Source organism: Eulemur rufifrons, chromosome 2 (assembly GCF_041146395.1).
Source record: "Eulemur rufifrons isolate Redbay chromosome 2, OSU_ERuf_1, whole genome shotgun sequence".
Taxonomy (NCBI): Eukaryota; Metazoa; Chordata; class Mammalia; order Primates; family Lemuridae; genus Eulemur; species Eulemur rufifrons.
Genome location: NC_090984.1, coordinates 32,190,102 through 32,218,100, shown reverse-complemented (window position 1 = coordinate 32,218,100; position 27,999 = coordinate 32,190,102). Strand labels below are relative to the sequence as shown.

The window sequence follows — 27,999 nt, the reverse complement described above, 5'->3', positions numbered from 1 at the left end:
GGGAGCAGCAGGCGGCTCCGCGCTCGCACTCCCGCTCGGCCGCCCGACCGCGCGCTCGCCCCGCCGCTCCCGCCGCAGCCCGAGGGCCCCTCGCCGCCGCCACCATGGACGCCATCAAGAAGAAGATGCAGATGCTGAAGCTCGACAAGGAGAACGCCTTGGATCGAGCAGAGCAAGCAGAGGCCGATAAGAAGGCGGCGGAAGACAGGAGCAAGCAGGTCTGCGCGTCCCCGGCCCGGCACCCGCACTCCGCCCGCCCGGGGCCCCCCAGCCCTGGCACCCGGGCCTGGCACCCCTTCCCGGCCCCCCACCCCGAGGACTGGGGAGCCACCCCACCACCACCCCGCGGGGCGGCTAGGATCGCGCGTGTGGAAAGGGGGAGGGGAAGCGCAAGGCTCAGGCTTATTCTAACTTCTCAGTCCCATCTGAAGACACTGGTTCCCATACCTGCGAGGTCAAGTCCAAGTCCCGGAGGCACTTTACTCTCGGGACTGGGGGAGGAGGGGAAGGACAACGGTTCCTGGGGAAGTCTGAAGGAAGGGCGAGGGAGGGCAGAAGGAGTCAAGTCCTGAAAGTGTAGAAGTTCTTCGGACTTTTGACTGGGAGAATGGAACCTTAAACTGGGATGGAGACTTTGGGGGAGGAGAGGGGAGTCATGGATTTGTTTCCTAAGAACAAAGATGGGACAGTATGGAGGGTACAGCCCAAAGCCAGGCAAATAGGCTGCGCCCCCAAGTTGTGGACTTGAGCCCGCTGAGACCTCGGCAGGAGTCTCGTCCCGGGGAGGTGGGGTGCGGGCTGAGCCACAGAGCAGTTCCAGCTCCGGAAGACAGGAGGTTACCTAGGGTCCCTTGAGCTCCAACTCGGCGGCGCCCCAAGCCCAAGGGGCCCCTGCCAACCCGGCGCCCTGTGTTGTGTGTGTGTCTAACACCCGGTCCGTGCCGACCGCCCGCGCCCGCCCGCCGTTGCCCCTAGCTTGAGGAGGACATCGCGGCGAAGGAGAAGCTGCTGCGGGTGTCGGAGGACGAGCGGGACCGGGTGCTGGAGGAGCTGCACAAGGCGGAGGACAGCCTCCTGGCCGCCGACGAGGCCGCCGCCAAGGTACCTGGGGCGTGCGGCGCAGCTCTACGCACGAATGGCTAACTCTGTCTTTTTCTTTCTCTCTCCCTCCCTGTCTTTCCCTCTCTCTCTCCCGCTGTCCCTGTCCTTTTGGTTCTGTGCACCCACACCCCTCCCCTGCGGGATCACGCTGCCTGCTGCACACCCCCTCCCCAAACCCTCCGGCCAACTCCCAGCTGGAAGATGAGCTGGTGTCGCTGCAAAAGAAACTCAAGGGCACTGAAGATGAACTGGACAAATACTCCGAGGCTCTCAAAGATGCCCAGGAGAAGCTGGAGCTGGCAGAGAAAAAGGCCACCGATGTAAGTGCACGCTCACACTGCTTTCCTCACCTCTTGCCCACGTGGCCACTCTGGGGTCACCACAGGAGCTGGAGAGCAATGGAGAAGGGTTATCTCCTCCTGCTGAACACCTGTACACAGCCCTGCCATGGCCTGGAGCACTGGATGCGGCCTCCGACTGCTACTGCACACCTGCATTTATATTTCATCCATTCCTCTCTCTCTCTTTTTCTCCTTTTCTTTACCCTTCTAAGGGTAAAGGTGGGTGGGTGAGAAGCTGGGAGAATAGAGCAGCTGAAATTGGACTCTGGAGGTGAACTTTTCCTCCCTGGTGGCAGAAAACCCCTGAGGTGTCATCGCCAAGGTTTGTGCAAACAGAGAATGCCTAGTTTTCTTCACTTTCTTTCCTTTTGCCATCTCCAGTGGGTGGGAAGTTCTGGATTTTGGTAGTGGATCTAGGCAGGGTACAGAAGGCCTGACTTCTAAATCAAAGAAATGACATAGTGGTACTTTTACTTTGAAGGCTGAGTTTCATGATGGGACACAGAAACCCTGAAGCTTCCTTTCACACTAGCAAAGCATTAATCCAGCCCTTAAGATCTGCCTGGGAAGATGATACTTGCTTGGGTCTGCAGTCTGAGGGCACTAGATCCAGAAAGTAAGCTGGGAGTTATATATAGCTCGGTGCTTTATATGGTATAGTGAACTAGCTGCCCCCTGCCCCCTCCTGCTCACCCCACCCCCACCTGTCAGCCTTCTGACAACCACCACATAGTTTCAGGGGTGATGCACACAGGCTAAAGCTCTACTAGTGCTTTGTCCACTGCCCTCTGGAATCTTTTTAATTGAAGAGCTTGCCTCTCCTGCCTCAGAAAGTCAAGCCAAGCATTAGATTTCCAAAGGACCGACTTCTTTTCACACCACTGGGTTCCATTCTAGAAGCTAATTAAGCCTAGAGGCCCAATTAGAAAAGAAATTCCTTGGGAAGTTGGTAACAATTCCAAGAATGTGTGAGTACCAGGGAAAGCTATGCCAGAAGTTGAACCATCAAGTGCAATGGCAAGATTTTTTTGTATGAGGGTAAATTGCAAATTACTGAAGGTTCTCAGTTCTTGAAATCAGTAAAGGCTTTTTGTTGCATGAAAGGCTTGAAACGTATCTCCAGGTGTGCTTTGTAAATGAGAAATCCAGACATAGGCCATTTAGAACCTGACAAAAAGAAATTTTCAGTGGAAATCAAGGTTCCTGGAAAGGGGCTCTGGAGGAAATACTGACTTAGCTAAAACATTTAAGTTATAAACTACCTGGCTTTAGAAAAAGAGACAAAAAATATATAACTCTGAGCCTGCTTTGTATAATGCAGATCAGATGTCTGCTCCATATATGGCTAAATGGAAGATGCCTGTCTCCCCCAAATTCTCCAGTGGGACTTTTACTTAGCTTTTTCAAAAGAGCCGCTGATAGATCAAAGAGAGATATTCCTTATAAGGAAAAGAATGCAGAGAATTTGAAAATAGCCCAGTAAGACTAAAAGCAAGAGAAAGAAAAATGCTACCACAATTCTTAAGGAAAAAAAGATAATGATTATTGTAACTAGGTAGTGCTAATCATGTCTTTATTGAAAAGTCATTAGAATGAGGTGGGGCAAAAATGGAAAAGAAGCTATTTAAAGTCAGTTGGGGGCGGGGCCAGCAGGGGAGGGAGGTTCTTGCCTGGTGTTTTGGTTCTTTTTTCCCCACTGGAAAACTGTCCCTAAATATGGTACACTGTTTTTGATAGTGTATTGGTCTTCTTCCCCTTTAAGACATTTTAGGTTGTTTGGAACCTGTAGGGATGTAGAAGAAGTTTGTGAAGAAATGCTATACTGTCATGAGTAGCTTAATCAAAGAGGATACATTCTGAGAACTGTGTCATTAGGTGATTTCATCATTGTGTGAACATCAGCGTGTACAGTCCTTACACGAACCCAGATGGTATAGCCTACTACACACCTAGGCTATGTGGTATAGCCCATTATCCTTAGTCTACAAGCCTGTGTAGTATGTTCTGTACAGAATATTGTAAGCAACTGTGACGCAAATCATAGGTGATAGGAATTTTTCAGCTCCCTTATAATCTTGTGGGATGACTGTTGTATACACAGTCCATCGTTGACCAAACATTGTGTTGCATGACTGTATTTAGAGTAATTTCTGAACTGGCAAAAATAGTCAAGACTTGAGGAGGAAAAGACAGATGTCACTAGAGAAAGAGTGAAGTGGGAGGTAGAATAGGTAGAATCAAATTTCCTATTCCAGAAGTGGGCTCTTCCTAGCTCAAAAGGTTGTCATTCAGAAGGTAGCATCCCTGATGGTTTTGCTTTGAATTTTTTGTTGTCCTTCCACCTAAGTGGAAAGTGAGGCTCAAGGGGTTGGAGGGCTCCATTTTTTTCTGGCCCCAACCCCTTCCCCAATAATTGTGATGTATCTGTTTGCAGTATGTGGGTCTTTACCCACCACAGGTCTTTACTTCCTAAATTAGTGATTCTCAACCTTTCTAAATATAACCACCTAAGGAAGTTTTAAAACCCAAAGTCAGGCTGCACCCCAGGCAATTAAATCAGAATCTCTGGGGGCGGAACCCAATTGGCACCCAAGTGATTCCAACCCAAAGCCAAGGATGAGAACAACTGCCCCAAAGTCTTGTATAATGACATCAGCATAAAAATGAACTCACCTGGAACTGACCTCCCCAGGTGTTTGGAAAACAGGACATTAAGTCACTAGTTGGCTGCTTAGAGCACTTGCAAGTGTCCAGCAGTTTTCCTGGCTATTTCTGGAGGTTTCCAGACACCGGCTACCACCATCCTCAATGTTGGAGGCCATCGGCCTGTGTGCTTGTGCTTGGGGGGGTGGGGGGGGAGCTGTAGCCTCCCTGCCTGACCAGATGAATGGCATGGAAACAAAGCAAGAGGCTCCACCTACAGGATGTGAGGGCCCAAGCTGGGGTTTGTGAGAGTCTCAGCAGAGGCTGTGAGAAACTCCCCAGAAAATGAGTTGGGAAAGCAAAGGTTCCTTGTTAGGGCTTGGAGGAGGAGGGGGTTGTCAGGCATGTTTTCTTTTTCTTCATTATTCCCACTCTTAAGCACATCAGGAACTGACTTTAAGAGCCCCCTGTGACAAAGGTGAGGAAAAAAAGCCCTGAGACTTAGAAGGCATTTAAAAATGCAGCCCAAGGGGGGACTCCAGTTCCCAGAGACTGGGTCCAGAGTGGTTTTACCCAGCTATAGCCAGAGGCTCTCTCACAGGTTCTGTGGCCCTCCCTGGGGTGCCTTTTAAAGGCATCCCAGTCCAGGCTAGAATAGGTCAGATTCTGAGCTCTCACAGGCTGGTCTAACACCAGCGAAAGCTGTAAGAAGCGACCTTTGAGATGATTGTTTTTACTGAAAGTGAGGCTGGCTTGAGATCACACGACTGATTATGGGCCCCAGCCTGACTCTTAAAACAGTGCCTGTGTATTTATTAATTATAGCTATCATTTGAGTTCTTAACTATGTACAAAGTATTGTGCTAAGTGCTTTCTTATTTCATAATTCTCATAGCAGGCCCTATGGGGAAAGTACTGTTATCTCCACTTTTACAGATGAAGCCCAGCGAAGTCAAGTTATTTACCCAAAGTCACACAGCAGGGAACCAGGAACCAGATTCAACTTAGGAAAACTGCTTTTAGAACAGAAGGTCTAAATACTGTGCTCTATATGTTGGTGGTTTTCACTTCGTGAAGATTTTTTGAGGGGGAGGGAGGGTGTTGTGGTTAGGATCTTGTGTTCTGGGGTTCTTTACAACGAGGAAAACAGTCCCTTTAGGGCACGTTCAGACTCCAAACTCCTAGCTCAGCTTCTCTTCCTCCTGGGCGTGGGAATCAGGACTCGAGCGGAGCGCTCCCGCCGCGGCCAGCAGGAGCCGCTATCGCCCTTAGCAGCCAGGTCCGTTACTCCAGGTCACCGGGGAGGAGCGCTGAGCGTTGAAATAAAAGCCCTTGCACGGTGGCCTTCCTGCCAGCAGGGCCCAGCCGCCCAGGTATCCCCGCAGCGAATCCCGCGCGCTCGCCACGCCCGCCGCCGCGAGCATGCGCAGTGCCTCGGGCGGGTCGCAAATTCCCGGGATCGGCGGCGCGCGCCCCGCCCGCGCGTGCCTGCCCCCGGCGCTCGCACACCCGCCTGCGGTTCGTCTGCGCTGCCCCGGAGGCCACGACTTCCGGGCTGCTCTTGGGCCGCAGGGGGCGCCGCAGTCGCGCGGAGCGGCCTGGGCGGGGCGGACCGGCGTTCGGCGGCCGTAGCGCAGCAGCCGGGCTCTCCACCGCAGCCTGCCCGCCGCCCCGCGCGATGGCGGGGAGCAGCTCGCTGGAGGCGGTGCGGAGAAAGATCCGGAGCCTGCAAGAGCAGGCGGACGCCGCGGAGGAGCGCGCGGGCAGCCTGCAGCGCGAGCTGGACCACGAGAGGAAGCTGAGGGAGACCGTAAGGGGCCCACCCATCACCCCACCGTCCCCCGCCCCCACGCCTCCGGGGCGCACCTGGTGCACCTGGGCCAGCTGGCGCCGGCTCTGGGGAGCGACCCTGCCCGTCTCCTTTGCCTTTCCTTGTCGTCTTGCTGGTCTAAAGTAAAAGCTCCGAGGGGAAACAGGGGTGGTGTTGAGAAGGTTCTGGAAGCAGCACTTTCCCAGAAAGGGGCTTCATTTCTCAGGTGGTGGCGTTCGGTCAGGTCCCTCAGGCCCCCGGGATGTGCATTTTATGCTGCTGGCATTATTTACTCTGAGAGTGGCGAGGGAGGAGGTTCGTCCTTTTGGAGATCCCTTTCTTTGGGAAGGGCCGTTGACAGGTCAAGGGTGTGAGGCACTGCTGGATTTGGGGGCCTGGGGATGCTAAACTGCGCTGTCCCCGTTGACCCTGTGGTTTCCTGGAAGCCTTGTCCTCTGTGTTGGTTGAGACACTGACAGCTTAGCAGCTATAGCTTATATCGTATGCAGGTCTTTTACCCTTCCCTTTCTCCACCATTCCTCCCCCCCCCCCCCAAGCTCTCTTAGATAGATAGTCCTTTGTTACCGAGTCTTGAAAAAAGTTGGCTAAATGTCAACGGTTATTGGGTGTATTCTCTTGCCTGCTTCCCGTCCCCCCTGTTGAATGTAATACCTGGCTTCCTTCCTTTCTCCTAAGGCAAATGTATCCAACAAACAGGAACAGGATTTCAGCGGTAGTTTAGGTATTTGATATTTGTTGATTTTGAGTGTGTGTGTTTTAAATCAAGATACTCAAACACCTTGGGAATTTTATGACAAGCCATAATATGATGTCCAGCTGTGCTTAATATACAAGGCTATTCTGAGTTGAGTAAATGGTTATGGTTAAGTGTTTGTAATGGCTGTATGGCCGGCTGCAGAAACTTCAAGACCAGTTTTGTATAAAATACCAAGAAACAAATGGGTCCTCTTCAGAGGAAAGCCTAAATAGAGGAAGTTTCAGATAAAATACAGGCAGGAATAAGGAAATCAAAAGGCAAAAGATAATTTTCAGTATTTGCTTTAGAGAATAAGTCAGCAAAAGTCCTGTGGATGTCTCTGAACTTGGCTGGGGGATAAATTAATTTCAACTTCCTCTGACTGGCTAGCAGCTGTCCTTGAACATTAGAACTAATAGAACATGATGGATAAGAACAAGAACTCTGGACCTAGATTGCTAAGATTTGAATCCTGGCTCCACTATAGCTGTGGGCAAGCTACTTAATCGCTCACTGCCCTGCTTCCCTAGGTGTAAAATGGGGATGATAAATAGCACCTACCTGTTACTTAAAGCAGGTGGTGTGGAAAGACATCACAGTGGTGTTTGGCACAACAGAGTTAGTGCTGTGTGTCAGCTGTTATTAAACTGCACGGTGTGGCATCTTCTTCAGTTCACCACCTAGCAAGGGGTCTTAAAAATGGTCTGCTCATTACATGACTTCATCAAACACACCATTTAATGCTTTTAATCAACATTATTTTCTTTTTGGAACTTGATTGGAGAGAGGAAGAGGGCAGACTTGAAGGAACGTTTGGTGGGTTGAAGTGGCATTTGTGGTGGAAGTCGGAAGAACTCCCCTTATTCTGCTAAGAAATGGTATGTGTGGGTCTGGCGCAGTGGCTCACGCCTGTAATCCTATCACTCTGGGAGGCCAAGGCGGGAGGATTGCTCGAGGTCAGGAGTTTGAGACCAGCCTGAGCAAGAGCAAGACCCCGTCTGTACTAAAAAAAAAAAAAAAAAAAAAGAAAGAAAGAAATTAACCGGACAACTAAAAATATATAGAAAAAATTAGCTGGGCATGGTGGCGCATGCCTGTAGTCCCAGCTACTCGGGAGGCTGAGGCAGGAGGATCACTTGAGCCCAAGAGTTTGAGGTTGCTGTGAGCTGGACTGACGCCACAGCACTCTAGCCCTGAGCAACAGAGTGAGACTCTGTCTCAAAAAGAAAGAAAGAAAGAAAGAAAGAAATGGTATGTATGATCTTATACGGGAGGGCCTTGTATCAACTCCTGGCCTAGTGATTAATGTTAGACACAAAAGATAAATTTTATGAAGGGCACGGTATTACTTTTATATTTACCTTCTATTTTGTGCATCGTTTTTATAACAGTACTCTTCACGTGCCAGTTGGCTAAAGATGATACTTTCATTCTTTTCAAGGCTTTATGTCAAAAGTGATTTAAATAGTGTCAAGTTTTATTTTAAGTAATTTTTAAAAACAGTCTACCTGGGTGATTGGACACAGAACCTTATAAGACAACAATTTGAGGACTGGGTCAGACCATTGAAGAGAGACTTTCAGGTTGAGAACCATTCCTAACTTCTGAAACTGGAACTCAAACATAGCTAATTTAGGTAGTTCTTAGACACAGCTTGGGTTGTGAGTTAAGCTAGCAGTAACAGTTTCTCTTGGCAGTAAAGATAAAGGTTTAGTGACTAAGCCATGAACCACTGCAAAAAATATTTGACTGGAAAGTTGGCCTAAATTCAAATACTCAAAGGTTCAGACAGGCTGGAGTTAATAGGTCCTATTAATCCAACACTTACCTTGGTAAAAGCAGCCATCCCTTATTTCCTCCTAGTTTGTTTTGCCAAGGTGTGTGGGCCCTTCACACTGTTGGAGTGAGGGGACTTTGCTTGATGTAATGATTGACTCTAGGTCTTGTGACCTACCAGGGTTTTGTTTGTTTTTCGTTATTATTTTAAAAAAAAGCAAGAAGGAGCTGATCTCTTTCCTCCTTCCTGGGTAGTACCCTGCAAACGAGGAGACTTACAGTTGTAGCCAGTTGTACCAGTACAACCTACAGTTGTACTGTAGATTCTTAATCAGTAACTTTATTGAATCGTGGGAAACAACCAATTTACAAAAATTCCCAGCCCTTTTCCTCTTTAGAGTTGGTAAATATTTCTGGGACAAGGAAATGGAGAGTTCATTTTGTGCTTGCATTGGCACTCCCAGAGTGGCTGTAACTGGAATGTATACTCACGACTTCTGCTTTCATATGTAGGCAAGGCGAAGGCACTACAATGCCTTGTTCATGTCTGTTCTCCCTCATTATACAAATATGCCTCATAAATTATGGGCCTTGGCACAGATAGAGGAGGTTGTGTTTATCTATCATCCATGGGAGTGCCCCTTAATGTCATCAGTGGGTTTTTTTTTTTCCCCCTTTTTTCTTACCATATAAGGACAGAAGTTTAGCTTGGCCGTGGTCACTTGGTCTTACACAGCAAGTTAAGTGAAATCTTCTCTGTATAACTACAGTTTGCATGAAATAAAAAGATCTGACCTTTGATCATCTCATGTTCCATTCTGGTTCAGGCAGGACTTTGGAAACATTTCAGAAGATTGATTTTTTTTTTTTTTTTTGATATGATATTCTCCCAGTATTTCTTTTTAATAGCTTTAACTGGAATACTTTTTTTAAAAAAGTAAAAGTCATTGCTATTTTTAATTTTTGTTGTTGTATTAGCTAAAACATCCAGATTTCATGAAAATCTAGGCCTTGTAAATGTTTGTGTGTGTGTGTGTTCCCCCCCGCCCCCGAAATCTGATTTGGGGTAATATTTTGCTATATTGGAATGGGCATGACCTTGACTTCTATATAGTGTCTTATTGGGAGCGGGGGAATAGTGTGCATGCCCTTGTTTTCTGTATAGGTAGCTATTACTTTGGGGGAGGGCCATGTGCAATTCTAAGGCACCTCACAAGTGCAGAGCACCAGGAGGTTGTTTAACAACAGATCTGCAAACACATTGGTAGCCTTTATTCATACAGCAGTCCCTTTTTTGAGTAGCTCATTACATGTTGGGACACAATAGCACTTTTGAAATAAAAGAAACCAGCATCCCAAACTGAAGTTGGGATTGACTTCACTGGCAGTCAACACATGGGCCATTGTTAGAAGAAAGCTTAAGCCAGTACACTAAGGGTGATTTACATGCCTGGAAATAATTTATGTCTAGGGTCTTGACCCTCCCCGAATGCCTTGCTATTTATATCTGCTTTTAAATAACAGATGGTCGAGTGGCCATGGGTTGTACCGACAGAAGCAACGGCAGGTCCTTAAGACTACCCAGGTACTGTGATGAAAAGAACCTTAGAAAATACCTAAGTGAGCCTCAAAACTTAGGAAAAATATACCAGAAATAAAAGCTAATGAAAGTGAGGGGTGTGCGGCTTCTTGGGTATAGAGCATAATAAATCCGGGGGGAAAAAAAAAAGTAAAAATAAGAAAGAGAAAGAATTGCCCCTACTTAAATTATAAAATAAAACATGTCTTGAATTCTAAGGAACCAAACAAAATTTTTGATTAGCCCAGTATAACAGGACCTGCAGAGCCCGTCAAGAGTCCAGGGTTTCCCCATAAAGATAGATGTGCCTCAGACCCTACTCCCAAGTCCTGACTTTAACCTACAAGCACCTCTGCCTTTCCCCCTCTGCAACCTCTGGGGCAGTAGACATTGACTTCTGGGCTACAGAGCAAATGCTCTATGTCCATATGTGAGCTCTCTGTTGCCTATTAATGTGATTTTATGAAGTTTTCTATTTTATACCCTACTTTATTTCAAAAAGGATTGAGATGACTTGTTCAGTAGATGATTTTCATAACAGTAACTCTTTCCTAGTCCTAGTTGGGGTCCGACCCTGAAGGCCTTTCTTGGGGAATTGGGGTTGGGGGCTAATGGTAGAGAACTTCCCAGTCTGATGTCAGAAGAGAGAGAGACTCCAGGAGTGAGAACTGCCAATTCCAAGGTTTCCGTGTTGTTTCGGGAGGCCAGGAAGAGAAGTGACAAGTGGAGAGCCCGCACATGGGGAGCCAAGGGACTTGGATTTTATCTCCCACTTGTGGCTGTATGGCCCAAGCATACTTCAGCACTCTGGCTCAAAGTTCTCTCCCTTCCCTTCTTTTTAATGAAGAGCTAGATGAGCAGCTCTCACAGAATTTTCCAGCTTCTTTGGGTGGTGGTGGAGGAATGGAGGGGGTTGTTTATTTATAGTACAGATTCCTGCCTCTTGCCCCACACCAAGCTCCTGAATCAGAATTTCGAGGGATGGCACCCAGAAGTTTGTATTTTTTATACTCATCTCCTCGTTGATTCTGACACCCAGCCAGTTGTGGGAACTGCTGATTTGGATGGTGCCTGAGAACCCTTCCAGCTCTATTTTTCAGACTCGCAGAGGCTCCTCAGGAAGGGCCAGCCACCTGCAGGCCTGCTCTGTGTGTGCGCACCCGTCTTGCCTTTGTGTCACAAACTGGCTCCTAGAAACAGATGTCCGTTCTCAGTCATGCCTGGCGCCCTGTGTGAGGCCCTGTTGGCTGGTATTCCTGTAGGACATATGCCCTAATGTCAAAGAGTCTAAGGTTCTGCAGAATGCTCCTGGGGGAAAGCATGAGTGACATTTATATAACAGCATTTTGCTGAACACGGTGCCAAGAGCTCAGAGAAAGAATGGCTGGGGGTAGGGGGAATAAAAGGGACGATACAGATCGATTGGTGGGAACCTTTCAGGGAGATCTTGTGTGCAGAGGCTGGGACAAATACAGGGTACTGTCTCCACCTCTCTGGTGACCCAGCTGTGTGGGGAGCTGGGGACAGACCCCACTGCCACCCAGAAGGCTGTTTCCCCAAACCATAAACAGTCTTCTTTCTGTGAGTACAGTCCTGAGGTTTGGGCCCAGATCTGAAGCACAGTAGAGAACCTAGAACTTGGTGGCTACAAAAATGTTTTGAAAAATCTTGTGACATTTCACTAATAGGCCACAGCATCTATAATGAGGATATTTGTCTTCATATTAAAAATAGTAGTAATAAGAAAGAAGGGAAAAGAAAAGAAAATGTACAGTACTTTTGAGTACATGACCTAGATACTCTATAGAGTTTTTTGGTGGTGGTGTGGGGTTTTTTTGTTTGTGTGATTGGGGAGGGGGGGTGTGTGTGTGTGTGTGTGGTTTTGGTGTTTTGTTTTTGTTTTGTTTTTGCTTCCACTTTCAGAGTTGCTTGCTTATTTTCCCTTCTGCTCATAAAAGGCATAGAATTTTACTGAAAATGGAAAATACAGAAAAGTGAAGAAATCTGATCTGACCCAAAAGTATACCCTTAATATATACATCCTCCCAATTTTTTTAAAAATAGGGATAATGATTTTTAAAAGAAATTTGTTATACCTTCACCGTTCCTCAAAACAAAAGCAGAAACAATAGTCATGGATCAGTCACTGCTAGCTGGGCCCAGTTACTAGCTGTGCACTGATAATGATTTACTTTGTAGCAAATACAATTGTAAACCCTCCTCCTTGGATTCATTTCACATTTGCTCTGCTCCCTGCCTCCATCAACCAGTTACTACATTTTTGTCCAGTTGAAGGTGTATTGAAATGTTTTTATAGAGTTCCTCACCATGGTTGGTGATTCCCTAATCACCTCTTCCTAGAGAAAATTTAAAATCTTAGGAATCTAGATAAGCAAAGAGCTGAATATTCTCATATTCCTTTGATTCAAGGCCATGACCACAGTCTCTAACTATATGTGCATTTCCAAATCTGTGTATCATAGATCCATGAGCTAAGAAAGTTGCTTTTGTTTGAATTAGGTTGGTTTTACTCATTTTATTGAGTCCATACTCTGTGCAGAGAACTATAAGTTCATAATTGTAACAATTTCTTGTGACAGGAAGTGATCATTGGCTCCAAAAGAAAGAAAGAAACATTTCAGAGATAGATACCAAGTAAAAACAGTGTCTGTGTTGCTTTTCTCCTTAGGGGTTTGATACTTTTCTTGACTTATAAGAAATTTCATAGGCTCATTGGGAAATTTTCTTGGCTCTGTTCCAGCGTGACCAGTTATTCTAAAGGGGTTAGGGAAAGGGGAGGGGATGGGATGAGAGTTACTGGAATGAGTTGAGACTTCATATGGTGAGTATCTTAGAACCAATAAATTTTAAAATATTCTAAAATATTCATAGAACATTTATATTCCTTTATAAGGCTCCCTTGAGAAAGTAGCCAGGAGAAAGGAGAGTTGAACGAAACTCCTGAGTCTGATTTCTGACTATACTGCTATTGTCTTATGTGGCCAAACCTGGGTGTCTTGGTGTCTCCGTACACACCTCAGACCCCCAGTGAGGTGGCTACGATGAAGGTCTCCCTTAATAGGGAAATAAAGCCAGGGCATTGCAATCTACAGAAGAAAGGAACCGCATGAGAGAGTGTTTGCTAATGGTCCATCTGTCCGGTGAGAATTGTGTGTGTAGGTTTATAGATACACAAATATGGACGTCCATCATATAAATCAATGTAAAAAATGTATCTGAGAACTCCAGAGTTGACCAGGGCTTGTAATGCACTTAAAAGTAGCTCACCACAAAGGCTTCCTGTCTGAAGTCAGCATTTCGGGCCCAGCCATTTCCTGAAGGTGCCACCCTCACTTTCTCTCTAACTCTGGAATGCTTTTCACTCTCTCTGCCTAGGCGGAAGCCGATGTAGCTTCTCTGAACAGACGCATCCAGCTGGTTGAGGAAGAGTTGGATCGGGCCCAGGAGCGTCTGGCAACAGCTTTGCAAAAGCTGGAGGAGGCCGAGAAGGCGGCTGATGAGAGTGAGAGGTGAGAATGCCTCACCCAGCCACCTTTTAGCATAAGCCCTTCCTCCCAGTGGAATGAACAGGAAGGCTTCTCTGGTCTCTGAGGTTTAAGAATTTTACAGTCCCTTGGTGGGATCATTTCCTCCATTGATCCCAGGTATAACTTGGTTGGTTTTGTTCATTTAACCTTAGTGGAATACCTCCTGTGTGCACAGTACTCTTCTAAGCCCCAAAGTTACAAAGAAGAAGAAAAACTCGTTCCTGCCCTCACAGAGCTCACCATCCAATGAGGGAGACAGACAAGTAAATGAGAAATTTCAGGGATACTTATTGGTTCTCTCATTCCTACTAACCACAGACCAGTTGTGCATTTTTTAGAAAGTATACCTTTATTTTCAATATACCAAGGATGCTTAGGCCTAGATAAAGGAACTGTGAGCTGTCATCTGTCAAATAACCTAACAAATAGGTGGAAGAAAAATCCCAGAGAAAACAAATATGATCTGCAAAAGGAAATTATTTTGGGCTTAATACAGATAAGACATGTGCACACAAACAGATAGGCAGGTGCTCATGTTCTGGGCCCACCTCCACGCTAACCTGGCTCCACCTGACTTCCTACTCCAAGATTCAGCCTTTTGGTAGTAAAGGGAAAATATTGTTCATATAGACCAGCGCAGCCTGGGATGTTCTAGAAAGCATTTCTATTATGTTCAGTTGTTCAGGTTAATGTATTTGCCACGTTGCATAGAAGCACTCCAAGAAAGACTCCATGAGATGAGAGCATTCTGCTGTGTAAGGGATGGCGTGGCAGTGTGGGGGCTCAGAACACTGAAAGTGTGTCTGCCTGTGCTGTGACCTGGGCAAGTGAATGCAGTCAGTCATCTTGTCCATTTCTCCATCTTTTTGAAGTGACCCTGCCACCAGGTATAAAGAGCAATTTCACACTTCAGAATTAAAGAAGTTTTTTAGCTAAAGTTTTCAGGTTCTTATTCATTGTTGCTTAGTGTCTCTTCACTGAGAGTTTTAGAATTCTTTAAGATAACTAATCATCTCTTATAGTGTCCACATAACAGTGGTTTTATGGTTTACTTCTTTCTGAAATATACTTGTCAGTGAACCTTAAAGGCAATCTGTTAATGTTAGACTTTGGAGTAAAAGGAACTTAGAGATCATTTACTGCAGTCCCTTGGTTTTACATATGAGAAAACTAGGGCTCAGAGACTGAGGTACCCTGTCCAAGGCTCACAGCATATATCTAGCTAAGCCAAGACTGGGTCTCAGGTCTCTTCAAATAGATTCTTTTTCTTTTCGCAAGACAGGGTCTCTCTCTATTGCCCAGACTGGAGTGCAGTGGCACCATCATAGCTTGCTGCAGCCTCAAACTCCTGGGCTTCAGCGATCCTCCTGCCTCAGCCTCCAAAGTACCTGGGACCACAGGCGTGTACCATCACGCTAATTTTTTTATATTTTGTAGAGATGGGATCTCGCTATGTTGCCCAGGCTGATCTCTAATTCTTGCCTCAAGTGATCCTCCTGCGTTGGCCTCCCAAAGCACTGGGATTACAAGTGTGATTACTCCCAGCCTGCTCAAATAGATTCTAATGCTTCATCAAAAAAATAGTGGTTTACTTAGCTTACTGCCTCCTTAAATTTGGGTAAATGAGTCCCATTTTAACATGATTTTTTTATCCCATAAATCTGTAAAATATCATAGGTCAGTTAACATTTTCTGAAACATAATACCATGCCATAGGACCCTGATACATTCATCAGCATAGAAGACAGTATCAGGCCTGTCTCCCAACACCCCTATCGTGAAAGGATTTCATTACAAGCAAAACTTATCTAAAGTATACAGTTGAACAATCTGAAATTGCCATTTCTTCCTAGTCTGAAATGGTCCAATATCAGCAGTTTCATGTGGACCAGCCTAATATTTTTCATTTGTGGTTGATAGGGTAAGAAGCTTCTGTGTAGAAAGAGGTACTTGAAGATAAATTTGCTTTTGTTCTAGCTGTGGTCCATTTGCAAGCTGAGGATTCCCACAGGAAAGGGAAGAAATCTCATTATGTATTTAATAAATAAAGCATGTTGGCTTTTTCTATTACCATGCCTCCCAGATTCAAACAGGGTCCTGACATAGTACTTTTCATTTAGCATTAGATGCCTGGACAGTTTCACCAGTACCCAAAATCTGAGATTTCATTCACAATGAACAGAGAGAAATGTACGTCTTTTTTCTGCCTTTAGCTCTGGAAAGTCTTGTTTCATGGTTTGGAATATAAAAGTAGCTCTGTGCTCTATTTTGGTCTGCCATTTACACTGAGCCTCATAGACACCACAGCAGTGCAGCGTGCATTTGGGGAGGTCAACTCTAAATCTTGGGTATTCCTGCTTCTCTTTCTTTTCAGAGGAATGAAGGTCATTGAGAGTCGAGCCCAAAAGGATGAAGAAAAAATGGAAATTCAGGAGATCCAACTGAAAGAGGCCAAGCACATTGCTGAAGATGCCGACCGCAAGTATGAAGAGGTCAGATCCTGAGGCCCAGAGCCTCGTGGGCTCCCAGCAGTGGCCTTCAGGAGGCCAGGGAGCAGTGTACTTGATTCCCCGGCGAAGCAGTCTGGGGAGAAATGGGTGGTTTTGAGAAGCAAAAACGTTCCTTTGTCTCCAGAAAACGGTTCTTGTTTTGATCCTGCTAGAAGATCCCAGGCTTTATCACGAAGCCAGTCCGTAGCACTGGGAAGAAAGACCACAACTCCTCTCCCCCACCCCCAAAGAGCAGGACAAAAGACCTTTCTTTGGCCAGGAGAAGGGAGAGCTGGACCACTTGTGTCTTGTGAAAGGAGGCTCTCATGCTGTCAGGTGCAAGCAGTTCTTGCCAGTGTGATTTACCTAGCACGTCCTGTTCAAGCCGCTTAGAGACCACGGACCATGCACTTGCTTGGAGGAGGTTCACGGAGGCCTCTCTCCTCCAGGGTGGTAGGAACCCTTTATCAACACAGCTTTTCAGGTGAATCAGCTCCTGGTCATGTGCTCACGAAAACAGTCTCCTGTGGTAGCAGAACCAACATCGCTATTAAGGTTTTATTTTTTTCCTTATTATATCACATGGCCATGAAACAGCATTGACCCTCCTTTTTTATTATTATTATCTTCAGATAACACTATGCTCGCTAATGTTGAACTGCATCAGAGTATACTTTCTCCTCGCAGGTTCTCCACTGAATGCAGACTCGACTTTGTTAATCATTTCACCAGCTTATTCATGTTAGCTTCTCTTGCCACCTTCTTCCACAAAAACGAGGTTGACGTACAGAGGTCTGAATTGATGGGGTTCTTAGGTTTATTTTCGGTGTCTTCCTGGCAGTCCCCCCACTTTTTCAGTATAAAATGCATCGTGTCTCATCCTACTGCTATTTTTGAGATTGTGGATTTCGTATTTCTCCCTCCCTCCACATTCTGGTCTTGTTGCTGTGTAATTATACACACACCTGGCTCAGACTTCCAGCTGAGACTGCCCAATCGTAACTAACCATTCTGAGCCTTTGTGAGCAGAAGCCTCTGGTCTCCTCTGTGTTGGCACTGCTAGCAGAGAGCTGCTGCTCTCCAGTCTACTGGAAAGAGGATCATTGTGTTTATAGACAAGAGCCCTTAGGGGCTGATGGGATCTGATCCCCACCCCCACACCCTCCTACACAAAGCTTGCAAGGCCCATGGTGTATGTGTGTACTGTGTTTTCCTGCCGCAGGTGGCCCGCAAGCTAGTCATCATCGAGAGTGACCTGGAACGTGCAGAGGAGCGGGCTGAGCTCTCAGAAAGGTAAGCGGGCCTGGCGCCAGGAGGCCGCGTGTGGGGTGCTGCAGAGCGGTGACTAAACAGCATGACCTTCTGGCAGCTGCACATTTACCTGTTTCAGCTCCGGGCTCCTTTTGTGCTCATTTGATGTGGATGAGCCACGAGTATGGAACACGGAGGACTCGTGTGGGGTGTCTATGTATGAATGCGTGTATCACTGCATGCCTTACCTGCACACTGATTTTGTGAATGGCCTTGTGCATTTCCTGTGTCCACTAACAGCCAAGTTCGACAGCTGGAAGAACAATTAAGAATAATGGATCAGACCTTGAAAGCATTAATGGCTGCAGAGGATAAGGTACTGATGGCTCATGTGTGGTTTTTAGGTTTAACTGCAACCCAGATGTCTTTCAGCTTCCAATGCCTACTGGTTGGTTTGGTATAACGACTGCACCTTCACTACACCCTCTGCTATTTATATCTTGCTTTAAGTGCTTTCCCTTGGTCCTTTATGCTCCTTTGTTTTTCCCTTCATAAATGCTTCTTTGGGCAGCCAAAAAAGAAGCCAAATTATCACACTCCAAAGTTGTTGGGGGTTGTCACCTTGCCTTTGTGCTGTTGCGAGGTGGGGGCGGGTCAGTGTCCGTGGCAAAATTGAGCATCTTCATACCTGATGACTTGGCTACTTTAAGGCAGCCCTTTGTCTCTAGGACTCGGTTTTCATTTTTTCCCATCCCTCTCCTTTTTCTCTCCTCCTTCCTTTGGCTTGTCTCCCACCCTTTCTGCCTCTGATCGAAAACATTAGCAAATGTGCCGAGCTTGAAGAAGAATTGAAAACTGTGACGAACAACTTGAAGTCACTGGAGGCTCAGGCCGAGAAGGTAGGCCAGGAGCATGGCGTGGGGGAAAAGGCATCGTTTAAGAGCTGCACAAAAGAGGCGAACTTTTTCTCTTCTGAGCCCTGCCGATGAAAGCGACAGTACAGCAGGCATTTTTTAGTACATGGCAACATTGCGAGGTTATTTCCTGATGGTTATTGGATAGCAGATTCTTTTTTTTAACAGAGAATTTATGTTAGGTATGTGAGTCATCAATTTAATTTCAGCCAAGTGCCAAATGGATAAGTTATCTTGTTCTTATCCCATGTAAAACAATAGGCAAGAAAGCAGAGAATGTATTGTAGTATGCCATTGGATATCAGAGGTTGTGTTACCTCGCAAGAGATCTTTAACATCTGTTGGCTGGGCTGGCACGTTCTTTGCATTAGGAGGCAGAGTAGAGGGAGCTGCAGCCTGACATCTGGAATGCTCTTTCTAATTACAGTACTCCCAGAAGGAAGACAAATATGAAGAAGAGATCAAGGTCCTTTCTGACAAACTGAAGGAGGTAATATTATGAGAGTTTTGGATGAAGCCAACTGGATTTTAAATGAGTTTATTTTCATGGGGCTGATCGGGGATTTTTCATTTTAAAGTTAATAATGATCCAAGTCGGGAATATGCAAAAGTGGTCTCGGAGCGTATGTGTCGCGCTAGCTGCCATCTCTCAAAGTGACTGAAATGCACAAGTAGTTTCAGGCCCACTTTACGGCTGATGTGCTTCATTTTCGTCCTCTAGTCTTCCTTATACTGGTAGCTACTGGAAACATAAAACTTCCCAACTTTGACTTAAATAAATTAAATCATTACAGGCTGAGACTCGGGCTGAGTTTGCGGAGAGGTCAGTAACTAAGTTGGAGAAAAGCATTGACGACTTAGAAGGTAAGATCTTAAATGTCAGTTTTAATTTAATCCTTACGGTTGAATACTGACCTGGCAAAATGATTGTCCATTCCAAGGGCATCCACCTTGATACACTTCTTTGCTCTTGCACATTCTTCCTGTCTGTCCTCTGGGGTTTTCCTCTGTGGCTCTTAAACTCTTGGACCTGAGTCCTCTGCTCATGAGGTGACATTCAGCCACCAGCTGTAATGGCAAGTGCCATCTAGCTTTACTTCATGTTCATCAGGAGTGTGACAGGTTCATTTTTCATTGTAAGTGAGGTGCTTATAGGTGCTTACATACTGTAGCATATTTGATATCTTTGTTTTTGGACACAATCTGTCGTCTTCCACACTAATTCAATGCATGGGTTTGGGTTTGGGGTTTTTTGTTTTTTTTTTTTTTTTTTTAAGTCATTTGTTATCTTAGCAAAACATTCTATGTCCTGAAAGAGGGGGAAATAAATAGAGCATTGCATTTTGAGATTATACTGAAGACTTAAGCATTTCTCCCCTAAAGGCAATTAGGTTTTATTTTAGTAATACCCACTTTATCTCACAGAAATCCTAAATGTTCAGCTCTGAGGCTTGTGAAGGGTTAGCTGTGAAAAGGAAAAAATATATAAAGATCACAGGCAGAAGGTTAGAGGAAGGACTAGAGCTTGGTGCAGATAATAACCAAGATAGTGGAGAAAACAGAATGACAGACGGTTGCACAACAATCTGCCAAAGTGCAGCAAAGTCTGGAACCTTCATCATTACAGAAACTGAATTGCACACTTGCCGCAACACTACCGTAAGAAGTGTGGCTCTCTTTGCTTTTCAAGTCTCCTGGACCAGTAACAGGCAGCTTCAGTGGGAAGACCACAGGAGTAGTTTAAATGACACTGAGAAATCAATATCCCAGGGGTCTAGTTTGGCCAGGAAGTCAGTGGTTTGAAGGTGGAGCCAGATATTATAAGCTATCGTCGCAAATTGTTCTTCCAAAACACTGCCCTTGGGTGTTTTTTTCCATTGTTTATAGCTGCAGGTGGCTGACTACTCCAGTGTAATTAAAATATAGCTCTGCAAAAAAAACAACAAAAAAAAAGATATTCCATTACCCACCCAGGAGACAGCCTTCTGTGGGTTTTTTTTTTTTAGGATTTATCATGGTTTATGGATATACCTACCATATTTGTTATGATTTTCACATTGAGTCTTTCTCATTTTATTTTCTAATGGGTTTTGTTCTCTCTGTTTTTGTTTCAATTTATTTAAAAACAAAACGCACGCCTCCTGCATTGGCCACCTGCTGCGGCACCAACCCCTTCATGCATTGCCCTTTCCTTGCTGCTGTGTCGGGATGGCGCCCGCGCCACCCTCGCTCACCCTCCATCTCTTGATCACTCTCCATGTCCTTGCACCTCTGCCTTCCACTTCCTGGTCATAGACGAGCTGTACGCTCAGAAACTGAAGTACAAAGCCATCAGCGAGGAGCTGGACCACGCTCTCAACGATATGACTTCCATGTAAATGTTCATCCACTGCCTGTGCACACCCACGCCCTCATGCTAACGGGACAAACTCACCACCACTCCTTCTCTGCCGCTTGATCTCCGTCTTTGCACCCTTCTGTTCACTCCTTCCTATAACCTAGAATAGTCACTGTTTTCTCACTTTCTACTAATACAAAAGCCAAGTAGGTGAAGTCTGTCTGTATAAACCATTGTCATTTCAAAATCCTTTTATTTTGTAAACACTAAACTAGATTGTTCCCACTGAGCAATGAACTGGAATAGGAATGACCTTGAGCCACCATCCTTTTAAGGAATTAAACTAGACTCAAGTAAAGTGGCCATGCGATTGTGAAGGAACTTCTCACAAAATACCAAAAATTGGTTTCCTGAGATTCAGTTAAGTACAATGTGATCATTTCCATAAAAGAAATATAAATTTAAGGAAACTCTGAAGTGTCAGGTTATTAAGGATCTAAAGAAAAGGAAACTGGCAAGTCCAATACAGACTAAAGAATGGTGCTATAAAAGATCATCTTTTCTTTACTTTTAAGAATTCTAGAGTAGGCCAGGTGTAGTGGCTCACACCTGTAATCCCAGCACTCTGGGAGGCTGAGGCGGGAGGATTGCTTGAGGCCAGGAGTTTGAGACCAGCCTGAGCAAGAGCAAGACCCTGTCCATACAAAAAATAGAAAAATTTAGCCGGGCATGATGGCACGCGCCTGTAGTCCCAGCTACTCAGGAGACTGAGGCAGGAGCATCACTTGAGCCCAGGAGTTTGAGGTTGCTGTGAGCTATGATGGTGCCACTGCACTCTGCCCAGGCAACAGAGTGAGACCCTGTCTCAAAAAATAAAAAAAGAATTCTAGAGTAAAATGAATCCTCTGCTGAGGAACCAACCCTCTAATTTTCTGTTTATATAAAAAGAATTAAATAACCCACAATAAATATTTACCACAACCTGTATCAAAGAAATGGGGAATAAAACACAGATTGTACAATGTCAATTTGGGAGTTAATGGCCCAGATTTTACCGTGAAAGCAGTAAGTGTTAGAGTAGGTAGTTGTGTTTTCAGGAGGAGAACCTTGAGCTTACATAGTTAATTTACATATTACTAACCAAAACTTAAAAGTGTTAAGCTTTTTCTACCTCTTTAAATTCTAACCTGGAATGTTCCACAAAGGGTTCTTCATTCTAATATCACACTGGATTCCACTGAAGCTGGAAATGCTACTTTCCAGGCCCACCTGTCATCCTTGACCCATATAGAAAAATGATAGCGTGAAGCGTGTGGCATGTGCCTGCTGCCTGAGAGGCTATAGAATCTCCACTCAACAAAAAAGCCCTTAGAGACATGACTGTCACCATAGAAACTAGAGAGAATTCCATCTTCTCTTCCCTCACTTGCAAATGAGGGGGTGGATCAGATCACCTGTCTCTAAGGTCTTTTCCAGTGCTAAAATGTGGCAATTCTATGGAAAAAACTTTTAGCGTCAAGCATGATTAAATATTCTGAAAGGTGGATTTAACTTAAAATTTGTTTTTAAATTCTGTTTATGGGTCTTCTTAACGTGGACCCTTACCCAGAGGGGCCCCTGGTGGCCTCGGGTGCAGACCTCGGTGGGCAAAGATGGAGACCGCCCCAAGGCTGTGCTGGCAGGGGCTTTGCATGTCTGCTTGTCTGCGCGGCAAGTGCTGCCCTCGTGTTAGTTTGGTTTTCCTTTTTCCATTGTGCCACTTTTTCTTTTTCTCCCACCTTTTATCTTCACGCAGATAAGTTTCTTTGCTTCACTTCTCCCAAGACTCCTTCATCGAGCTGGATGTCCCACCTCTCTGAGCTCTGCATCTGTCTGTCCTCCAGCCGAGCCTGGTTCTTTCCCTTAGCATCCTGCCTTAGAGCCAGGCACACACTGCTTTCTATTGTACAGAAGCTCATCGTTTCAGTGTAAAATAAACACTGTGTAAGCTATTTCTGTTTGCTATTCTTTTTACTTATTTATTGACATTTTAGTTTCAACACTGAATAAAACTACAAATCTGCTTCACACATACGAGGGTTAGTTTTTGGCTGCTGCTTTTTTTTTTTTTTTTTCTTTTTTATTCTGAACATTGTACTTTAATATTGGGAGTTTCTAAAGTAGTAGTTCCTTGTGGAACCTGTAGAAAAATACCCAGGCCTGCGTCCCTCTCAAGAGTTTTGGTTTGCAAAGGTTAGAGGGAAGCCTGAGCATCTGTGGGGTTTTTTGGAAATTGTGTTGGTTCTGGTGTGCAGTGGGGGTTGAGAACCTCTGCATGGGGTCATTGCTTGTTGGAAGTCAGGTCATCTGGCTTGATCAGTGTCTTCCTCTGCCAGACGTTTAGTCTGGGATGTGGCGACCCCTCTGTGTTGATATTTGGCCCTGCTTGGGAGGACATGGCTAACTAATGCGAGGCTCATGGTGAATGGCTCCACGCCTGTTCCACAGTTGCTAGGAATTTGCACACTGAGAAAGGTAACAAATAACCTGAATCCAGACAACGTAAGTTGTGCTTATTTTTGATCATCCTTTGCAGCACAAAGAGGAGATCAAGCTCTTTAAAAGTATATTCGTTACTCAGCCACCTTCATTTTGATCATGAAAATGACATTAGGTTTTCTAAATATGATTGCTATGTTCAGTCATAATTTATTTTTATGCTTTTAAGCACATCATGTAGTCTTTAGGAGGGGTTGTACATACATAATCTTTGTGTTTAATAGCTGGTTTTTTTTCATTTGTGGACATTTTAAAAATATAGCCATTAAAGTGAATTCATTTCTTTTTTCCAAAAAAGTAGTTGGTGGACCTTGTTCAGAATACAGTTGTATTTTATTTGGGCTTCACTATTTCAATTCACAAACAGCAATTAAGTGATTTTTTTAATACATTACAAAATTAGAACTTTACATAACATGGTGTTTAGTTGCTTAATTCTCAATATTTTTCCTCCCTCAGCAATCTGGCTGTATTTCTCCTGTTTTTTAAATGTGGGTGATCTTCATGTTTCATGTATAGTTTTGTTAGCCCAAGAGGGCTGATATGACCACTACACTCAAATAAATTTGAACAAACTCTGAAAATAGTATCAGTCACTCTACAAAGACTTCAGAGAAGAGAAGAAATACACTTTTTAAAGAGAGCTGTGAATTAAAGTATTTTAGGAGTGCTATGGTAGGCTTTAAAATTTAGGATCTGGACGATGTCTTTCCTTTGAGCTATAAGGACTACTATAATGTCATGTCTTTTCCTAAGGCTCCTTGGGCCTGCTTCTGACCATGAGCCCTGCCTTGTTCTTTTTTAAATTCGGAGTAACATAAGCGTACTCTGAGTAATCCTGCTTCCTGCCATAGACAAAATGACAAGTCTGAAAGTTCTGCTGAGCAGATGTTCAGTTAATTCCGGAGGTGCATCTGTTTCTGGGAACCCTTCTGGAGCCTTGCATACTCTCTATAAGTACACACTCTACTAGGGGAAATGGGGAACTAATGATTGGCAAGGCAGGTCTGGAGTAGCCCAAGAGGATAAACAGCAAGTTGAGTTTATCGAGAAATTGTTGGAGCCCAGGCTTTTAGTTCAGAGGGCCAGGCCATAGCTGCAGCTGCTGCAAGAGGACCAAACCAAAAGCGTCACTGAGTCTGGGCACTAGAGGCCTCAGACATCTGGGAGTCTCCACAAAAAAGGAAGGGAAAACATTTCCAAGGGTATGAATGTGTCTGGTCCCTGCCCTTGGGCCACCCATGCACCCCAACTCCATGGCAGCTAAAGGGGAAGGTCCAGAGGAGGCTGTGGGGGGTACCACTGTCCTTTCAGCTGGATTCACGCTGACCATCTGGATTCTCTAGGGTTTCTCCAAAGTCCTTCCATTCCAGCTTGGCCAAACATTTGGGCTCAGGAAACCAAGACATCATGCCTGCCCATGGTGACAGAGCCCCATGTCAATAGTGTGGATGCAGTAATGGGATTTACATTTTGCAACTCCCAATCATATGCCACAAGCAAGACACTGTGGGAGCTAGTGGGGGTGTGGTAAAGAGATGAGCCAGAAATGTTCTTTGCCTTCGATGAGCTGGCCATCTTTTTGTGGGAAGATAAATAGTGAAGCAAGTCTGAACTAATGGGCATTGTGCATTTAGAGTCAACAAGGAAAAGAATAATTCTGACAGGAGGAGGTAACATTTGACCTGGGTTTTGAATATTCAGAAAATGTGGATTAGCAAAGTGGACAAGGCGGCAGATACTCCAAGCTAGAAAACATGAGCATAGCATCTGCCCATCTCCTACCGTTTATGAGAGACTATTAATGTGAGAATTGCTCAATTTCCCAATAGACCTGGGGGCTGATGGCACATTTTCCCCAGGAGTAGGATTGTTAGCTTTTCAAGATCATGAGGTATTTCTAGGTCCAGATTGTCACCATCATTCAAAGCAAGCATGCATCTTCCAGCTTTTCCTGGTGGGTGCCAGGCTCTTGCCTGTCATTGTTAGGGTGTCCCCTGGATCATCAGATACAGACTGACTCTTGGGGTTTGCTTCCTAGCCACATGAGCAGATTGCTTGTCAATATGTAAAGAGTATATCACACTGGCCGTCATGTAGGTGTTCCAGATTTTATTCATTTTGTACACATCCATTAGCACCAAACACAAATGCCATCCTCTTGATGGCAGAGGGTAAGCAGATAAATTCTTAATCGGTGATGAGTGGAGATAATGCTTGTTCTTTTGCTATTTCAATAGGGTAACACACGATCAAAGTTGGACAAGAGTTCAGAATTTGTACCCTGTATCATGGTGACGGGGGTGGGGGGAAGGGTAAGGATAGGGACTTAGTTCTGCATTTCAAAAAGTTTTAATGCAGCAGAAGCAGTAGCCCCTGCTGGATATGACCTGAGGGGACAGCCTTCCCTGTGAGCAGAGAGGAAAGGGCTTCTACAAGAGGTGGGCGGAAATGGGCAGGTCGAGGTTTCCCAAGTCCTCCGCTGAGCCTCCTAGCAAGGGGTGCATGATGTGCTGGGCTCCCCTGCAGCCAGGCCTCAGTTCCCAAATCTGTCGCCAGAAACTATGGCTCAGTTCACAAGGTGGTTTAGTGAAGTACACAAGGAACATTCCCACTTCCTCCTCCTCTTATCCTGTTGCTCCCTCCCCTCCCTTCCCTTTCTCTCCCTTCCTCTTCTCACCCCACCCAAAGGAGAAATTCTGGCCCTCCTAAGTCTGTCAAGCCTTTTACCACCCACCTTTCCTGGGCACAGGACAGATGACCATGGGGTAAGGGTAAACTGCTCAGCAAGGAACCAGTCGCTGTCCTGCCTGAGGTATCTCTGTGTTCTCTGTTAACTGCCTCTCACCAAGTCTGGCTAACCTCTCTTCCTTCTGCCTCTTCTTTTCTGCTAACCTGCTTGCTGACCTGTATAGATCAACTCTACCAGCAACTTGAGCAAAACCGCCGCCTCACTAATGAACTAAAGCTGGCCCTGAATGAGGATTAAACTTAAGTGTGAAAAAACTTGGGCTGAATTCTAGGAATGGAGCCCATGTGCAGGAAGTCTAAGACTGTCCTCCCTTCAGCTAGGGTTGAAAGCAGTTGCTTTCTGCAGAAATGCAAATGAAGGGAATCGGCCGAAAGGCTGGCTTTGCCTGCATTTTTCTCTATATAGCTGGAATAATTAAATTCTCTTTAATCCCAAAACAGCTTTTATGGTAAAATATTTATAACAATCACTTTAGCACTCCTCTTTGCAACAGCTGGTCCTCTTGTTTGAACTGATGCATAATGAGGACCAAAAGAAAAAAAATGTTTTCTATTTCCCACAGACAACTGTGAGTCCTGCTTTAATTACATATTCATAATCCTAAGTTCTTAATGTCTGGTATAGTGTTTGAAATATGATTAAATGTACCTATGCTTGGGCAAAATAGCTTTTGAAAACCGGAGCTCATGTCAGAAGTCCCCGGTTGTCTGAAAGGTATGCTTTATTCAGCCTAATGGTGTTGTTGGAATCTGGTGAGAATGTCATGCTAATGATAAATAGAACACTGTAAAAATGTTAAGACAATATCCTAATGAAGTGTGCATGAAATACATTGATAACTTTTTATGAGCAATAGAAATAAATCATTTTAAAAGTTGTCAGAAAACCTATTCCTGGCATCTGTTTTCTGTGAGATTGTGTTACGGCACAATTCCCAGACCTTTAACTGCCTGTAACTCAGAAATGTCTGCTGTTATTAACTTTGCCTGTTTGTATAACAGTGCTGCCAACTGTATTTGGTTTTTACCTCTCCCTGTTCCCACGGCACACGATCAGTGAACCTTCACCAAAGCCGCCCTGCATTTTATTCTCGGAGTAGACTGTTGGTGAAGGTGCACCTGACCACTCTGAGACTCTGTACCTGTGGTTCCTTTAGGTCAGAGACATCTTCCCCCTTCTTAGGTCCTTGTCTGGAAATGAGCGATGTCTTACAAGCATGCCTAGTTCTAATCATCTCATCCTGTGTTTGTGATTGATGTTTGCCTGCTTAAATGTACAAACCACCGTTGTGTCCAAAGCGCAGCTATTCATGACTTAATTTTCTAATCCCACCACAGAGAAAGTGGCTCATGCCAAAGAAGAAAACCTTAGTATGCATCAGATGCTGGATCAGACTTTACTGGAGTTAAACAACATGTGAAAACCTCCTTAGCCGCGACCACATTCTTTTATTTTTGTTTTGTTGTTTTGTTTCGTTTTTTAAAACCTGCTTACCATGAAACCCCTTAAATGCATTTTCATTTACTTTTACCACTGTCACAGAAACATCTGCAAAATACCATGTCAGGGTGATAATGGTTTAAATGTGCCATTTCCCAGGTTGATGTTGCCACACTTTGTAGAGAGTTTAGCAACACAGTATGCTTAGTCAGTGTAGGAACCCTCACTAAAGCAGACAGATTTCCATATGAAGTGCCAACGATAGAGGGAACGGGCAGATTCATGTTGGAAACACAATCAGGTGTGGATTGGTGCTACTTTAAACAAAAGGTCCCCCGTGGCCTTTTGTTCAATATTGTACAATTTAAAACTCTGTCCAACACTAATTTATTTTGTCTTGAGTTTTGTGATGAGATGAGACTGTGGATCCCGCATGCCCGAATTCACTAAAGCCAAGGGTCTGTAAACCACGCTGCTCTTTTAAGACTTCCATTCCTTTCTCATTGGCACACTTGCAGCTCACTGCAGCTCCGTAGGGTAACATTCGATGTGGATTTCCACTCTTCATGTCTCCATGTGAAAGTGAAAGGTTTAGGCACTACATGAATTGGTAAAGAGCATTTTCTTAAGAGTTAAAACTATATGTAAACATTGTATAATGATATGGAATAAAATGCACATTGTAGGACATTTTCTAAATTTGGTGGTCCTGTCATTTGTAT

The 27,999-nt window shown here is 45.0% G+C and overlaps 1 protein-coding gene across 29 annotated transcripts; it reads left to right on the top strand.

Annotated features, from left to right (window-relative positions):
* The first annotated feature begins 21 nt into the window (after window positions 1-21).
* TPM1 (tropomyosin 1) lies at window positions 22-27,964 on the top strand. 29 transcript variants are annotated; one of them, XM_069482997.1, is made up of 11 exons: window positions 22-218; window positions 976-1,101; window positions 1,296-1,421; window positions 13,404-13,537; window positions 15,930-16,047; window positions 17,267-17,337; window positions 17,596-17,671; window positions 18,637-18,699; window positions 19,004-19,073; window positions 20,505-20,583; window positions 22,343-23,143. In XM_069482997.1, the coding sequence occupies exons 1-11, from the start codon at window positions 105-107 to the stop codon at window positions 22,344-22,346; spliced, it is 981 nt and encodes a 326-aa protein (XP_069339098.1). In that variant the 5' UTR covers window positions 22-104; the 3' UTR covers window positions 22,347-23,143. The 29 variants fall into 29 exon arrangements, with proteins under 29 accessions (XP_069339098.1, XP_069339205.1, XP_069339193.1 ...); XM_069483104.1 differs by lacking the exons at window positions 976-1,101; window positions 17,596-17,671 and adding an exon at window positions 18,119-18,194; XM_069483092.1 differs by lacking the exon at window positions 976-1,101.
* Window positions 27,965-27,999: the final 35 nt, after the last annotated feature.